The 19117-nt window shown below is 35.3% G+C and overlaps 1 protein-coding gene across 6 annotated transcripts in view; it reads right to left on the bottom strand.

Moving 5' to 3' along the window:
• The window catches only part of MAPK10 (mitogen-activated protein kinase 10), a 371854-nt gene extending 364691 nt beyond the window's left edge, over positions 1 to 7163 (bottom strand). Inside the window, exons 1-2 of one of the 6 annotated variants that reach the window (XM_077142936.1) lie at positions 6573 to 7163; positions 594 to 714 (exon numbers count right to left, since the gene is read on the bottom strand). In XM_077142936.1, the coding sequence (XP_076999051.1) occupies positions 594 to 658 (65 nt within the window). In that variant the 5' untranslated portion in view covers positions 659 to 714; positions 6573 to 7163. Of the gene's footprint in view, positions 1 to 593; positions 715 to 6572 lie in introns of those variants that run through there. The other 5 variants (XM_077142934.1, XM_077142935.1, XM_077142933.1 and 2 more) reach the window with 5 other exon arrangements.
• Positions 7164 to 19117: the final 11954 nt, after the last annotated feature.

Below are 19117 nucleotides of genomic sequence, written 5' to 3'. Positions count from 1 at the left end.
TCTTACAAGCACCCTGTCATACTCTATTCCTCTGAGATGTTATTTGACAAATTATATAACTCATTCATCTCTGCTGGAGTCTACTGATCATTGACTTCGGTGACTAGGAAGCATCAAATATTTGATTTAAAAAGATATTCTGCCTGTGTATGTTATGAAATTTTCATAAAGTAAAAAGAAGTTTTAAAAATTACTTGAATTAAGCACAGCAACTGGATCTATTTTTAATATTGTTTTTATTAAGCAAATGATTTATAGGGTAAAATTTCCATAAATTGAGTATAGAATCCACTTAAAAACACTGCTACCCAACTATTACTCAGCCACATGAAATCGTTAATTACAGCCATCCTATATAGTCTGTACTGTGACTCATTGCACCCATGCATCTTAAGACCTCACACTATTGTATATGGTATTAGTAGCACCACACCATCAATTGAACATTCTGTTGTATTGATTTTCATTTCCTTAACTGACATTATATGGAGCAGCATTTCTTCAGATTCATGCACTAAGCCATATGCAGTATTTAAATTGGTTATATAGACCGTACATTTCTCACTAAGGAAATTTTAAAATTTTCAACTCACCACTGCTTGTATGGTTTCTCATCTAAAGGAAAAGGAAATGGGTCTAATTCAACAAATTCTTGCATGAATTGCCATAACGAAGATCTGAGATGGTCTTGCTGTTGGTGTTTCTCACACTAGCCTAAAACCGAAGCCAGAAGACACATCAAGAATTTTGTTTTAAGAGTTCAATGGGAATTTCACCTGCATTTAGAAAACTGAAATAAAAGAGAATTAACAGTAATAGGTGGGAGATAAAACATTTCAAGATAGTCAACTCCATTAAGAATTTATCTCAAGACAAGAACTTTTCTTTTACCAGTAACAAACAGCTGGATATTTTAAAATCTGAACATAAGGCAAATTACTAATTACTATTTTCATTGATATGATAGTTGCTTTTGTAATATAAGGCATTCCACTCTGCCTCAGTGGGACAGCTCCAATGTTATACATATTTATATAGGTATCTTTATGTATTCTACTTTTCATATCATATTTCATTAGAATAATGGGTTACATAGTTACCTAAAAAAAAAAAGTAAGAGAAAGAGAAGGAGGAGGAAAAATCTGAAAACCTCTAAAGTATGTGAAATAAAGTAAAGCAAAGTTGAACTTGGTCTGAAGCTGGAAAGAGACCTGTATTTATGGTCCTACATAATCTGATTTAGTTTCAAACCTAATTTTTCAATCTTACCATTTGTTTCTTCCTAACACTATATTGGACCAGCTCCTCCAAGACTGCCAGTTTCCAATATTCAACCCATTTTCAAACCACAAGTTCTGGAAAGTATGGTTTAAAAAGTATGGTCATCACTCCCAGGATAAGTCTAGCCCTGGCACTATGGGATCAACAATGCCACCCTGACCAAAAAGGGGGAAAGAAATGTAACAAAAAAGATATCAATGGCTTAGAGAGTTAAGTAGAGTCAAGAGGCTACTCTGGAGGTTGCTCTTATGCAACCTTCAGTCAGACATTGCTACCTATCGTAACTTGCCAAACCCAACCCAAACCATTCCGAAACACCTAGGGCAATACACAAGATTCTACAAAGGTTCCATTCACTAGGGTAACTTTCCAGAAACCTACAACCTCCAGATGGGTCCCTGGACCACATAAGTTCTGAAAAGTAGAGGGTCCAGCCTTTCCAAAACATCAGTTAGTTCCATCTCCCTACCCCATATTATTGACAGCCCTTCCAACATGAAAAAGGTAGGATGGATATAGCCCAAATATCCCTAAAGAACGGGAGAAAAATCAAAGGTGATGGTGGAGATACACAGAGAAGGTAGGGTTTAACAAATGAGTATGATTGCTGAATCATTATATTGATATTTATTTTAGTCTTCAGTATCTCAGAGCAGCTAGGAGTAAAAACCTAAAATTGTGAATTGTAATCCATACCAAACTCTGAAATCTCTTCTACAACTAATGGTTGTGCCGTGCTTTGAAATTTATTGCTTTTTTGTATATATGTTATTTTTCAAAAAATAGTGATGATAAAATATATATATTCCTTCTAGCCTTCAATGTTCTAGAGCAGCCAGAAAGAAAAATTTGAGATGATGTTATGGTTGCCCAAAACAAACTCTGGGATCTGTCCTGTAACTAATCATTGAAGAGTGCTTTGAAAGCTATTGCTTTTCTCTTTCTTTGCTTTAAATATATGTTATATTACACAATAAAAAAAGTTTAAAAAGAGAAGATTTAAAAAAAGCATCATCATCGGACCCAAAATAAACCTCTTCTCTGTGCCTAAACAAGGGACTCTTTCTTAGCCAGGAGCTTACAAGTGCTGCCAGGCTTATCGCCTCCTGCACCCTCCTGACCCCACCCATCCCAATGGGTTATTTTGTATGTTATTTTGAAAAATAGCATACAGTCTCACCTACCAACATTCCACAGGAGGTGAATCTCCATCTCCTCTGAATTACTCTTGTACTTACTTGCATATCACTAATATGGACACCTAATCATACACTATTTTTATTCTTAATTAAGTTTTCTTTATACCTTGTCTTACCAAATGACAGTAAGTTCCCAATAGTAGAAACTGTATTACAGTTTCTCAATCTCTTCCCCCACAGCATAATTTAGCAGAGAGCTCTGCACATGCACATAGGAGATATTCATTCAACTAATACTTGTTTCTCTACTTTGTGGGAGACAAGACACAGTCACTGTCCAGAATTACATTTTAATAGAAGATACAGGTGACTAAACAGACAAGAGCAGTGATGCTGAAGAAATATTGCCAAATAAGCAGACCCAAGAGCTTTTCATTCATTATCAATACTTTCATATCCTATTTCCAGCATATGAGAAGAGGACAAAAGCTTTAGGAAACACATTTTCAGGAAGCACACAGAGCTCCCAGGCAGGCTAACATTCACAAACCAGGAGGCAGTTTTACTTCTATGAAGACAAGTCAGTAGGATGAATTTCTAGCACTTTTAAGTCACTGCTGTTCTCTTCTGATTCTCATCATAAAAATGTAGCAAAAATACTGTATATTACTGTGCAGGCCACTCTGTAGGGAAGCTGTGCCTTATACTAGCACACCACATGGGGTTTTAGAGCAGCTGTTAGGACTGCTTCTAAGGAGCCTTCAGCCATGTTTATTCCACTCAAAACTTTAACTTCCATCCCTAAGAGCATTAATTATATCAACCTATGACTCTACTCTCATAGTCACCCAGGATAAGAACAGTGAGAAAGGCCATAGTGGACTGTTATGAATCCAAAACTAAAAAAGCCTTTATCAAAAATAAGAAAAAAATGAGGTCTATTTTTCAAACCTAAAATGTTTCTTTCCATTTAGGGATTTCCAATATCATTTGAGATCTCCACATTGAGTTTCCACGAAGATTCACAATAAGAAATGAAGCTTCCTTACATTAAATATGAAAACAACAGCAGCCAAAGCATACAGACTTTTAATTTCTCCTTTCTTTGTCTTGATTTACTCAAAAGGTTAAAATTTACTTAACCCGAAAAATCTTTAGTCAAAACCGTACAACTTTGTTATGAAAACATGTACAAAACAGGTAAATTTCTGAAAATGTGGGCTGCAATTCTATTATGTACATGTTATGAAAACATGTACAAAACAGGTAAATTTCTGAAAATGTGGGCTGCAATTCTAACTTGCATTTTCTCTTTCAAGCAACTAATGTGCAACATGATCTATTATCTGAATCATCATCAAAGTCTCATCTCAGACTTATGTAATGCAAAAATATATCTATTGTGCTAAGAAGCATAAGTGGGTTGTGTTCTTCTTTATCAACAAGCATTTACTTCCAATAGTCTACAGGCCCAACTTTTTCTCCAAGTCCTTGGTCCCACAATACAAGATGTGAGAGTTGCATGCGTGGTGGAAAGAGAGCACTTGGCAAGTCTGCAGCAAGGACAGCACTGTACTCCTTTCTCGTGTCATTGCTGGACACCTTGGGGCCTCTTTTCTGCATAAGTGTTGCAATATCCAACCAAAGCTTAAAAGACAGTGCAAAAGGAAATAGAAGGGACAATAGAGGAAGAATTTTTAAGATGTCAATTTGTTTACTTCTTATCTAATTAAAGGAATTCTCTAGGTTTGAGCCCATATCCTGATAAGCAATTAAGCAATATTCAATTTGCACACAATTCCAAGGAAAGTCCTTTAACTATAAATATGATCCAAAGCCAGATCTAAAGCAGGAAGGGTGAGCCTCTGTCCCCAGATTTAACAAACAAGAAAACCCCAAATTTGTCTTTATCTTTTATCATCAGTATAAAAAGACTTTGTAACCAAGCTAACATTCAAAGAAATAGATTCATTTACATGAAGCTACAATAAAATTTCTAAAATATATATGCCATTACACATGGAAAGCATTTTCGGGTTACTTAGGTTAGGCAGATTCCTTTTGCTTATGATATTCCTATACAATATACTGACTAGGGTAACCTATAGGTTTTCCTGTAAATTTTAAGTATTCACATGTACTGTAGCATCCTTGATCAACTCTCAGTTCATCCTAACCTTGAAAAACATCGACATGTATTATGAAACCATTAAATACTAATAGCTGCAGATGTACCAGACAATGACAGCAAAAACACACTCTATCCCTCTGAGATCTGTTCATAAACATCCCCTTCCTCCTCTGAACACACTCCTCCCGACAGCAGATGCTGTTCTGCGGTGAGCAAGCAGGAAGCTGGAGGCAGCTGATTTTTCCTCTCTGCATATAATTTCTTACTGCCCCATCATCAGGAGCCTTTTTACTGAAACTGCAAACATTTTGTCAGAAAAGGAGCCCATCAAATTAAAGATACTTTGCAGCAACAGGGAAGTGCTTACAAATGAGGAAGCAGGAAGACTCTTGAACACCTAAGGTCATACCACAGTTTATATCTGATTTTCTACTACCAATGTGGGGCAGGGAAAACCGGTTTGCTCCTTCTATTAAAATAAGCTAACCCAGTACTTTCAGTCAATTTTAGGAGTGAGAATAAGGTAGACCGGGGAGTACATACCAGAGGCAACAAAACTGCTACATGCAAACTGTATAGCACCTAAAATCCAATGTTTCTGAAGTGGAGTTGGACACTTGTGAACTCATTCGTGAGCATCACTATCTACATTTACAACATAGATGCTCACCTAGGGTAGAAAATGTGCAGAAGCCTCTCTGAGAGGAACAGTTATTCCTGCAAACATTTCTAATATGTTGATCGGTATTCTACGAGACTTTTCAGAGTCCAACAACCAGCAGATTAGTGATGGAGGAAGAAATTGGACTTTGGACTGGCAGTGTCTTGTGCATTTATAGGCATTTGTTTTTAGTCTGAACTGCGTGACCTGTCCCATATGACTTGGCCAACCTCTTTTCAATTTTTTCATAAAAGTTAGAGTCAGCACAGGAGAAGTGATCAAGGCTACTGTACAGACACTCAGACTCTGCAGCAAAGGCAGCCCACGTAAACAACCTTGTGATTGCTTCAGAGCAGAATGCTGTGAGATATGCCATTCTTTTTCTGTGACTAGATTATAGTATCCTAGGAAGTTATCTTTATAAAGGGTAAAAACAGAGATTCGGTCTTGCTTTAAATTTCTGGACAAAAAAAAAGGATATATATATAATTTTAATTGTACTATCTATATCATGATTTACCTGAAGATTTTCAAATATCACATATTCTTATAAATATATTGCTATGCTTGTTTTTAATGATATATGTTTTTCCTTTCTTTTCTTTTTTCACCAAAGGAGCTCTGACATTTCTAGGGGACATGGTATCCCAGCACAGAATACCTGGGAACCATGCCATAAAAAAAAAAAATGCTGCCTCCTGTGACTAGGAGATCACTTTCTTAAAGGAACCCCTTACCTATGTGACTGCAGTGCCAATTTTTTCTCTTATCTCTAACCGGCTCCCTGTTCTATGGTCCCTTTACCAGCACCAATTTAACCTAGGCTCTCTGTAAAAGTAATGACTCTAGTTTTACAGCTAAAACATATAAATACCATATTCTACTGAATATGTGATAAAATATTTATTTCAGTTAATGCACACTTAAAGACATTATTTTTTAATTTCCTATTAAAAAGGAATAGCATTTCTCAAATATGGGACTGAGGCTGGCACTTCTGGCAAGCACAGATGTTTCCTCTCTCTTTCTCCCTCTCTCTCTCTCTCTTCTTCCCTCTGTAGTTCTACGTTGGTCTAACAACCCCTGATCACAGTAAGAATGCTCCCTCCCACCCTCTGCCACCCTTCACTCCAAACAGAAAGGTTACAGCACACCCAGGTCTGAGGGAAGATACTCCACACAGGGAAAAAACCTGGTGGCCTCTTGGCTCAGAGGTAGTTCACTTCATTAACCTGCTTTCCACCCCACCTCGCCCCCCTCTCCCACCCCTCACTCTCCCACCCCATGAGAAACAATCAATAGACGTCACCCCACCCTCCAAAAACAAGTCAGAACCCGAAATGAGCTTAGAGCCACCTACCATTCCGTGTCTGAGAACTACGGTAGTGATCCGGCAGTGTTTGCCCCAGAAATCCTCTCTAGTTGCTTTTCATTAACCACATTCCAAACTGTGACAAGGAATAGTCTTTGGCGGTGGGGAGGTTGTTTAAAATTAATGATGGACAGGTGACTTACAAGAAAATTCCATCTTAAAGTCACTCACAGCCCCCTAGGAATTGAGGGGTGAGGAGAAAAAAAAAAAAGGAAAATTGCAAAAATGAAAAAAAGAAAAGAAAAAGGAAAGCATATAGCAAGTACCACCCACCCCCATAAAAACAAAGAGAAGGGGAGATTTAAAACAACAACAGAAGAAGCTGAGTGCCTTGCTGAATCACCCTCTTTCACTGCCTGGAAACCATTGTGCAGCGTGATGCTGCCTGTACCATTGTGGAACCTACCAGAGGAGACGGACAGAGGGCTTGGGGAATGGGGTTGCTATGGCAACGGAAAGGAGCACACGTGACGTCAAAGCCCAAAGAGGTCTAGGGAGGGGTGAGAGGGGGAAAGAGAAAGAGGAAAAAGTCTATGTGCGGCTACAGCTCCTGTGTTTTCTGGAGAAGTGAGGACGAGGCAAATGTGAAGGAACAGGGTTCGTCGGCAGCCAGTATCAGCAACTACGACATCAGGGAGCCTGGCTGCACAATCCAGAGAAACATTCCCCACGATGCGATTCTGGTCCTTTTCACAGCAGCTCTGAGGAGCAAATACCCGCAGACTACAAAACACCTTGGAAACGCATCCGATCTCTGTTTTCCAACTATTTCAGGTTTTTTGCAAACAGTGTGGAGAGAGACATGCACTATCTCTGAATGTCAAGACAAGCAAGCTATTATAATTACCCTAGAGAAGTAAGCATTTGAGTTTTGCCCAGAGGTCATTGTACTGCACTGTTCCTCTTCTCAGTTTCCTTGTTTCTCATTTAAAAAATCCTGAGTAAATACCCACTAAGTCAAAACACAACAAACTAATAATGCTCAGATTGCGATTTGAATGTAGAAAGAAAATATTGATAATATGAGTTAACAAATCAGGGTTGTTGTTTTTATTGTTATCATCACAAATAATTCTCTGGAAAATAAATGTAAATTGCATTATTACTATTTGAGGGAAATATCTCCATTTAGTTCATTTTCCTTGCCTTTGCCTGTTAGGGCATTATTACTATTTGAGGGAAATATCTCAATTTTGTTAATATTCCTTGCCTTTGCCCGTTAGGGTATATTATAGTTTTAATATCCACAAATAATAATTTCTTGGATTAAAAGCGGTTTATTACTTCCACTAGTTAAAAGAACGAGCTTACCCAAGTTTTTAGCCTTTAAAAATATTTTGAAGGAAATTTTTCAATAACGTTTTTCCAGATTTATCATCTGGTCCTTAATAATTTATAAATTATCAGAAATACAAATTTTTCTTGAAAGTAAATTTAAATGATCCAATGATTGTAAAAAAAACTTTCTATTGAGTTCATTTGGCAAAAAAAAAAAATCTGTAAAACTAAACCCATACTTACTATGGTATTTGTATTTGCTATACAAATATAGCAAAATATAGCATTCCAAAGTATTTGCTATACAAATATAGCAAAATATAGCATTCCAAAGTTTGCATTTATAAAGAAAGGGAGATTTCCTTGCTTGGAGAACAAAAAATATTTTTGGATATCTTCAAGTCCCACCATAAAGTACCTACATGCCATTAAATAAATAAACCTGGATACGAAAGATAATAAATACAACTCCATGCCTTTGAAAATAAGAAGTTATATTCATTTATCCATTTAAAATTCTCCTGTGAAAAACTCTTATCATTGATATTGATAGTATTCAAATCAGGCTTCTAGATTAAATGTTTCTTTGAAAGTACTATGAAAAAAGTTAGTAAAGGTGTTTTTATACCTTAACACAAAGTTCAAATATGTAATATCATAACTGAGATTACCTGTTTTAATATGGGATGTCCCAAAAGTTAACACTTTTTACTAATATTTTAGAGATCAAAAGTTTATAGCTGTATACAAAATGGGAAAAAGACTTGAACAGACACCTCTCAGAAGAGGAAATACGGATGGCCAAGAGGCACATGAAGAGATGCTCAATGTCCCTGGCCATTAGAGAAATGCAAATCAAAACCACAATGAGATATCATCTCACACCCACCAGAATGGCCATTATCAACAAAACAGAAAATGACAAGTGCTGGAGAGGATGCGGAGAAAGAGGCACACTTATCCACTGTTGGTGGGAATGTCAAAGGGTGCAACCACTGTGGAAGGCAGTTTGGCGGTTCCTCAAAAAGCTGAATATAGAACTGCCATACGACCCAGCAATACCATTGCTAGGTATCTACTCAAAGGACTTAAGGGCAAAGACACAAACGAACATTTGCACACCAATGTTTATAGCAGCATTATTTACAATTGCAAAGAGATGGAAACAGCCAAAATCTCCATCAACGGACGAGTGGCTAAACAAACTGTGGTATATACATACGATGGAATATTATGCAGCTTTAAGACAAGATAAACTTATGAACCATGTAATAACATGGATGGACCTAGAGAATATTATGCTGAGTGAATCCAGCCAAAAACTAAAGGACAAATACTGTATGGTCCCACTGATGTGAACGGACATTCGAGAATAAACTTGAAATATGTCATTGGTAACAGAGTTCAGCAGGAGTTAGAAACAGGGTAAGACAATGGGTAATTGAAGCTGAAGGGATACAGACTGTGCAACAGGACTAGATACAAAAACTCAAAAATGGACAGCACAATAATACCTAATTGTAAAGTAATCATGTTAAAACACTGAATGAAGCTGCATCTGAGCTAGAGGTTTTTGTTTTGTTTTGTGTTGTTTTGTTTTGATTTTACTATTATTACTTTTATTTTTTTCTCTATATTAACATTCTATATCTTTTTCGGTTATGTTGCTAGTTCTTCTAAACCAATGCAAATGTACTAAGAAATGATGATCATGCATCTATGTGATGATGTTAAGAATTAATGATTGCATGTGTAGAATGGTATGATCTCTAAATGTTGGGTTAATTTCTTTTTTTCCGTTAATTAAAAAAACAAAAAAAAAAAGAGAAAGGATAATTGGAGATGAAGGGATACAGACTGTACAACGGGACTGGATATAAAAACTCAGAAATGGACAGCACAATACTACCCAATTGTAATGCAATTATGTTAAAACACTGAATGAAGCTGCATGTGAGGTATAGGTTTTTTGTTTTTGTTTTTGTTTTTTTGTTTTTGTTTTTGTTTTTTTCCTTTCTATTATTGTTTTAATTCTTATTCTGTTGTCTTTTTGTTTCTTTTTCTGAATCGATGCAAATGTACTAAGAAATGATGAATATGCAACTATGTGATGTTATTGAGAATTGCTGATTGTACATGTAGATTGGAATGATTTCTAATTGTTTTGTTAATTCTTTTTTTAATTAATAAAAAAAAAAAAGAAAAAAAAAACAAACAAAAAAAAAACAAAACAAAACAAAAAAAGTTTATAGCTGTAAAGTAATGATCATTATTAACCATAAATGTTTACTGATCGCTTTCCTTGTATAAAATGCCATGCTAGGTTCCTGGAAGACAATGATAAATAAAAAGGGTTAAGGCACAGACAAGTATAAGGTGAGAGAGTATTCATAAAATCATAGTAATATAAAATACGGTATGGAAAGTACAGAATGAATGGAAGCAGTAGGAGTGTATATGATGGATGCAATTATCTTTGCATAAGTGCTGTGCCTGACACACACCATAATCTCAATCAATATCTATTTGTTTGTTTGTTTGTTTAATGTATTATTCTTTGTTCTCTCAGGCATACTGTAATGAACTGGGAAATGGCAATGGAGATATACACTGGGGTCATCCTACTGAAGACCTTAAATAAGGAGTTTGGGTTTTATCTAGTAAAGAATGGGAACTACTTAGGTGTGACTTTTTGTTTCTTTTTAAACCAATGTGTGTTACGTGAACAAATTTTAAGAAATTAAATTTAAGAAAATTTACTGAAGTATGCAGAAGACGTAAAAGATTGTTTTATTCATCTAAATATTACTGAAAAGAGTAGATTGAGAATTAAAGCCCTAAATAGTAAAACCCAGGGCAGTGCAACAGTGACTCAGTGGCAGGATTCTTGCCTGCCATGCCGGAAACCTGGGTTTGATTCCTGGTGACCGCTCATGCAAAAAAAAAAAAATTGCATAAATAGTAAAATCCACTCCAAAATATAGGAGCAAATTTGTCATCTAAAGGTAAGAATCAACACTTAATAGAAGAAAATGTTTGATTTTAACCTAGTCATGGTTGCCATCCTGCTTTCCCTTGTGTAACAGAACTCTTCTCTTCCTTTTGAGAACTACCCCTGATGCCACTGATGGAACTGTCAGTCACAGGGGTATCCCATTCCTCTCTCTATGAAGTGACTATTGTACCCAAACAGGACCAATCAGAATCTTTTGGTGGGGAAAAGTATGATATGGACACTGAGAAAGAGACTTTCTTTTTACGGTATTATTAGCTGTAAGAAAGTATAGTTTTAGAACTTTGGGAAGCCATCTTTGCCACCATTTTAAGAAAATCCACCCAAAGATGAAATTAACCCAAAAGAAAGTGAAAAGTCAAGAAGGAAAGAGACGGCCTTGAAAGTATATTTTGAATATCTGGTTCTCACCTTTCCAAAAATCATCCCCACCTCTTGGACTTCTCAAGTTACATACGCTAATCCAAATCCTTTTTCACTTAAACACCTTTGAGTTTCTGTTTATTTCTGTCTATTGCAACCAGATAGTCCTGATTCAGATAGCATTCTACCTTATGTTCTGGAACAAGCATGCGTATGTGAAAAAAAACACTTCTCGCATGTGCCAACAGAAAAAAAAAAACATGCAAGAAGGTGTAAACTAAGGAGTGATTGCAGACACTGAAGCACATTCTAAAAACTGGATAAGACTTCCTAAGGTAGTAGTACCTTATGTTGTGGTGGTCATTGTTGTTTTATTCAGGAAGCTATCTCAAAAAACAAGGACCTGGATGAGTTTTTCCTGATTCTAGTCCATTGGACAAATTTTTGAATGTCTCTGCTCAAAAATCGAGTTTGGCAAGAATCAGTGATTATTAACTTTTAGTCTTTTCAGTGAGCCTACCTATAGATAAGCCTATGTCTCATGAAAGGTGTGCATTCATTAGCCAAACAACCTTATAACACAATGTAATTAACAACTGGCTTTTAAGTTAATTTTTTTCTAAGTGTGGACAATGAAAGTTAATTCCCATAACTGTAGCAGTGATGTAAAAGATTATCCTCAACTCTTGCATCACATTGTACAGGCAAAAATTAATTCAAGATGATTCATAAACCTAAACAAAAAAAACTAAAATTTATAAAGCTATTAGAATAAAATATACATTTTTAAAGGAAGACTATCTTTCTGACCTGAGAGCATGCAAAGATTTCTCAGACATAAGAAACATTTACCCTAATAGAAAAAGATTTCATAAAAAAAAAAACAACCTTCCACTTATCCAAAGTCACCATTAAAAAAATGATTAGGCAAGCTAGAGACTAGAAGAAAATACTCCTGATACACCTATATGATAAAAAGGACTTCAATCTAGGAATATAAAAATCTCCCAATCTCACACAGTTCAATACTAATAAAAACGAACATTTTTTAAAGGGCAAAAGACTTAAACAGACACTTAAAAAAAAGGAAGATTTATAAATGGTTGATAAGTATATGAAAAAGTGAGAAATTCAACTTAAAATCATAATGAAATACTATTTCACACCACCAAAATGGCTAAAATTGAAAAGACTTACAACATAAAATATTGGCAAAGATATGGGACAATCAGAACTCCTCTACATTACTGGTGGGTGTGTAAAATGATTAAAACTATTTTGGGAAATGGTTTGGTAGGCTTTATAATGATAAGACGTTATATTGAGTTAAAAAGCAAGACAAAAATGAGCATAAACTGTACAAATCCAGCCCTATGAAGTTCTAGCACAGAGAAACAATATATGTTGTTGGAAATCACAACTATGGTTGTGCAGGGGAGGCAGTTAGTTTAGCACTGGACTAGGACTGAGGGAACTTTCTGATCTGGAGTCCTGAAAAGGTTCTACATCTTGATAGATGCATAGATTATTACCTGGGTGTATGTAGTGGTCCAAACTCCTCAAAGTTTAATTTCTAAGATCTGATCATTTCACTGCATGTAAATTAAATCTCCTTTAAAAACATTCTAATTCAATTTCTAAGGAAAAAAAAATACTGAATGAGCCAATAAGTTAGCAAAACTGCAAATCTGTTCTCATACCCTGAATCTTAATTTTCCATGTTTTAAGTCTAAAACCTGGACTTGGAATGGCCAAGATTTTAAAGAGACCAACAGTCTCAGAGATGAGGCAGACAATTGATGGAGATTTGCACAACATTTAAGAAGTGACAATTCAAACGTAATATATATATTATGATTATATATATATATATATAAAAAATATATATATATAAAATATATATATATAATATATATATATATAATATATATATATATAATATATATATATATATAATATATATATATATATATCAACACCAGAGAAGTCTGGCAATAAACAGACTCCAAGCTTCAGCTGAAGAGACAATAATTCCATGTCAGGACTCCAGTCTCTGAAGGAAATGGAGGTGCTGAAGAACTGACTTTCCAAAGAGTAAATGGCAAACGACTCAGGAGTATGGGAGCATGGTGGAACTGAATCACCAGAATTGGAGCACCAAGTAAGAACTCAGTTTCTGAATCCAACTCTCTAGTGTATTAATGAGGCTTGCAGTAAGTCCAAGTCCATCTACTACCTAAAGTCCCTTGTCAAAATTGGTAAGGTAACCAGTGTGTCCCCATTTGCTCAGGACTTTCCAGATTTTAGCACTGAAAGCTCCTCATCTCAGGAAGTTCTTCAGCCTCAGCCAACCAGGATGGTTGGCTACCTTACCCAGAGCCAAGAATGAAATTAAATCCCGATATACCAGGTAAGAGTTTCCAGCTGTGAAGGAAAGATAATTGCAAAAGAAGCAGATGAGTTCTTTGTAACAATGATAATGCCAAAGAGTAGCATCACCTATCTAGACTTTTGACAATTCAGTTATTACACTATGAACAAGAGTGGTGACAAGAGGATGCAAAAGATTAGATAAACAAGCAAACTTATGAAAGCTGAATCAACAGAACTTGGTGAGGGATTAAATAAGAGGGGCATGTAGAGGGTCAACGTTGATGTTTACAGTACTTTGCCCATTGTCATTTTGCAGATATATAGTAACATCTTCCCTCAGAGGGTCAGTCATGATGGGAAACACTTGTTTGCAAAATTATCCCCAGTTCAGGGGTGCACAGGTTGTTCAGTGGTAGAATTCTTACCTGCCATGGGGGAGACCCAACCCATGCACCCTCCCCATGAAAAAAAAACTATTTGTAGTTTACAAAGTGCTGTACACAATGTCTCTCTTTGGGGGAACCATATTGCACATTAGCAAATTAAAGGTACTGCAAAACTCTGAAGTAAAGAAACCTGTTTAAAGTTCTTAGAATTTATTTCTCAAATACGTTTTTTAATTAATACTGTTCCTCACTCTAACTGAATGGGAAACAAGGCCAACCAATTATCATGCCATAATGCTCTTCAGTAGAGTGAATTTAAACTAGAAAGGGTTCCTAATAAGACTAAACATTGGGACCTTTCAATGTCCCAGAAAATGAAGAGATCTACCTCTGTCCTCATTTTAAATTTTCTTTTCACTTGAGTCACTTTTACATTCAGAAAATAATCGTGTTCATGTAAAAAAAAAAAAAAAAGTCAATAAAATTGGTCTCCCAAAAGTTTTTCCCAGTGGTCAGAATGCTGTTAGAATTTAAGAGCAGAAAATGTATTTTGAACCAACTTTCATTAAGCTTATAAAAGCATTGATTTTTTTCACTGGGAACTCCCATAAACAGCCAGATTATGTTCCTTGTGGTTAAGCATACTTTGGTTCTAAATGTAAAATACTTGCCTCAATGAAATAACAGTTGCACACAACTTCTCAATATCCTAGAAGCCTTTTCCGGAAGTCTGAATTTAGTTCACAAATAACACTGGGGGAAAAACTCTATTTAAAAATAATATCAGAGAAGCTTAAGCTTCCTCAGGTAGCAACAGCTTTAAAAATCTAATTAGTGTATTTGCCTTCTGAACAATGATACTAATAGAAAATTGCCTTTTCCTAGTTCCAGCAGAAGCTGGTTTGTGAGATAAAGTTATTCCTGCCAGACATCCTCAAATTTATCCGCACTTCAACCCATGCACATCTGTAGCAGTTCCAATTTTCCTTATCCTTGCTTTACTTCAGTGTCCTAGAAGCGTAACAAAAGCATGGAGATATCATGGCTTACATTTGAATTTGGAGCAAAAATGACATTTCTTACCATTCTGCAGCAATTCACATCTACATTAAAAGGCTATTTCAACTCTGACTGATTCGTCACTACAGAATTCAAAAGGCAAACAGCAACTGAAGCAGGCCAAACGGAAAAATCCAAACCCATAATTGTGTAATTAAACTTAAAAGTTTAGCAACACTCTTTATATACATGTACATTCTCCATCATCACTAAATGAAATTTCTTAATATTAGACAGCCTATTTTTAGACATTGATATGAAATGATTTTTGCAATCACATGATAGTGAATTCAGGTTTGGTCCAATGGGACAATAGCATAAGTGATATGTGGGAGATAGAATCAGGTATCCCAACAAAAGACATGTTCTTTATCTTATTCCATGTTCCTGTGGGGGTGAGCCCATTTGTAAATAGGAACTTTAGAAGATGTTTTTATATAACGTGAAGCCACACGGAATCATGATGGGTCTTAATCCATATTACTGGAGTCCTTAAAAAGAGAGAAAATATGGACAAAGTCAGAGAAGCCAGAAGATGTGGAAGCCAGCAATTAGAGAATACCACAAGAGACCAAGGATATTGCCATGTGACAAAAGCAAAGATGTAAGTCAAGGAATCCCAAGGACGTAGTAAGGCATCACCAAAATGCTACAGACTCCAAGGGAAAAACATTTGCCAACACTGTGATTTGGGGCTTCTGGGCTCTAAAACCATGAGCCAATCAATTATTGTTATTTAAGCCAACCCCATTGTATGGTTTTTATCGTAGCAGCTCTGGCAAATTAAGAAATGATAGTCATATAAATTAATAGTATCTAAACAAGTAAAAGAGTAATAATCAGTATCAATAATATAATATAGAATTTTGTATATTGGTCTTACATTTTTAAACAAGTTCTAATCAGTATAAACTTCTATGTACAGCTAATGCCTTCTTGATTTCCAAATAGCAAAAAAAAAATTCTTAGACTATTCTAAACATAACATTTGACCTTCAATAGAGTGTTTTCTTCAAGAGGGATATAGAGAAATAAAATCTAATATTGAAAATTGTCTAAATTCATGAACATGTTGCAATAATTATTATAATTAAATTCAATGTAAGTCTTGCGTATGTACAAGATATTTATTTAAAAAGTTTTTAACATAATGCATAGCAATACTTTTTTTTTTTCTTAAGCTCTGAAGGAAGGGTCTTACCCATCATCACAGCAATACTTTTAAAGCTTGTCAAGAATATATAGAGATACTGAGCCACACAGAGAGCAGCCAGAAGTTGGACATTAACAGAATCCAGAAGAAAAGGGAGCAACCTGGAGATTCCACCATGTGATTTACCATGTGACAAAGTAAGAACCAAGGATCACTGGCAGCCACCCCCAGAACACCAGTCTTTAGGAAGAAAGCATCACTTTGATAATGCCTCAAACTAAAATCAGCCATGAAAGAAAGAGCACTTCCAAAGAGGGAAACACAGGTTTCATATAAGAGCAATACAGGATATTAGGGCAAAAAACGGAGCACTAACTTCTAAATCCTAGAAGACACACTTCCTAGCTTGAAATCTCATACCCAGCCAATTAACTGGGAGTGTAAAATAAAATTCTTTTTAGACATAAACGGTTGCAAAAACATTACTTTACAAACTTTCTCGGAAGTTTATAATCTTTTATAAGAATATAAAATCGGAATTATATAATATATAATCTCGGAAGATATAATCTTTTTACACGGAAGCAAGTCAAGAAAGAAGACAGAGGGTCCAAGGAATAGGATGCATTTGGGAGAGGAAAAAAGAATTTGGGGAGTTGGTAGAGAGAAATGCCCAGCTCCCAGCTCTGTGGCAGGCTTAGAGATCTAACTCTGAGAGGAAAAACTGAATGCATTTTAATATAACAAGAAATTTTTGCAAAGGGGAGCGAATTTGAGAATAATTATATAGAAAATGAAACATTTTTAAAAAGAAAATAACTTCAGGGAAAAGCAGTTGTTTAGGAAAGAATAAAGAATGCATATATGTATATAAATACCAATTTACACAAATTTATATATTTATATATAAGTATGTTATTCAGATAAATGAATGTCCCATATTTCACCAAAAAAAAAAAAAAAAGAATATATAGAGGTACTGAAAAGGGTCCTGGACACATCAATGTATCTGATAGCTTTGCTATCTCCTGGCTTATGACTTGGGTTGGATAGATCACATGGCCTTTCCCTTTCCCAATTTAGACTTTGACAAAATGGGGGTAATACCAGTCACTTCACAGACTTTTTGTGAGACTCAAATTAGATAATGCATTTGATAGTTCCTGGCACAGCCCTTGGCATATGAGAGTCACTCGATAAATATTGAACATTCAACTGAATTTATTTGCAATAAAAGAGATACAACCCACACCTAAGTTTGAACTTTCTGTCATAACTTTGTAAGCTATGAACATTGTCCAGTGCCCCAGAAACATTGTCTTCTGTCACTGGATAATGTTCTTAAAGTTTATACACAGAAGAAGATACAGTTGATCATATGCTACTTGGCAGAGTTGAAGTAGCACTATGGAACTAAAAATAAACTTGAAGAAATTTGAACCTACCTGCCAGTGTACATTTGCAAAGCTATTCTGGACATCAGCGATTCTCCCTGGAAATTTCCCATAGAAAATTCAGCTACTTTGTCAGCAGATATTCAGAGAGATACTCTTTCACAAGAAATGGACACCCAAATTAAGAAAACTAAGCACAAAATAGGACATCTGCTGGAGCTGTGTGACATTCTTATGGTTAAATTAAAATCAATTCAACCAGCAAATCATTGAGTAGAATATATACAAAAAACACCATGCTGGAAATTTAGAAAAGAAGTCTGAGACATGGTCTCCGGCAAAAGGAGATAATGACCTTAATGCAGAGTCAACTGGCTACTTGGAGAAAAAAATCTACTAGTCTACAAGTAAACTCCTAAATGTAGAATAAAAACAATGAAGTCTCTGAATCAGAGAAGGAAAATCTCAATATAAGCATGCATGCTGAAAACATAAACCTCAAACTCTATATTTATGTTGGAAACATCATAACGCAATAGAAAGGGAGATTTAAGTTTTCGTTCCAACTATGACTAACTACCTATGATATGTTGGACAAGTAGCAACTCTTTAGATTTCAATTTCTTTTAGAAGGTGAAACCAGACTACAATGGTAATCCTGATCCTGTAATTAAATAGGAGAGGAACAAGATGATTCTTGACTAATAGCATTTGGACAGTTGAGGATTCAAGGAGAATAGACTTATAAAACTAAGGAAAACATACTGCCTTTGGATGCAAGTAAAGAAATAGCACTTCTCTAGTTGAAATGAGTAGTAAAATGGTAGGTGAAATGGAAATTCTGACCAGATCACTTTACGGGTCAAAAGATTCAAAGCAAAATATTTACATAGTATATGTAAATGTTAAAACAATGAGAATGGGATCCAATGCTGAATCTGTTCTGGCTGTTTTTGAATCATTTATTGATTACCTTATAATAATGAAGTTGCTATTATCATTTTCATCATTATTATTCATCGTTACCATCACCAACATAATCATAAACATCATCATTATTATTTTACCTATTATCTATTTAGAGAGTATTCTGTACCAGGTACTAAGCTATATTTATAGACATCAACTTTAACTTTCACAGCCTTTCTTGGTCATTAGTTTGCTAACACTTATTGATTGCCCACTATGTACCTGAGCCCATGTTAAAAACTATAATGCTCTCTATTGCACCATAAGAGAGGAAGGATTATTATCCCCACTTTATAGACAAGAAAATTAAACTTAGAAAGAGGTTAAGTCATTTGTCCAGGATCACACAGCTATTAACTACATGAGTCAGAATTTAAATCCATGAATATGTTATTAAAGTTCCTACATTCAGAGAGGTTAAGAAAAAGGCACTACAGAACTTAATTTATAAAAGTAGTATTCTCCAATTAGCAGGCCCTTGCACACACATTCAGAATGGAAACACTGAATTATTCTATCATCATAGTTGTATTGTGGGGTACATA

This window comes from Tamandua tetradactyla, chromosome 24, assembly GCF_023851605.1.
Source record: "Tamandua tetradactyla isolate mTamTet1 chromosome 24, mTamTet1.pri, whole genome shotgun sequence".
Lineage (NCBI taxonomy): Eukaryota > Metazoa > Chordata > Mammalia > Pilosa > Myrmecophagidae > Tamandua > Tamandua tetradactyla.
This window is presented reverse-complemented; position numbering and strand designations above follow the sequence as displayed.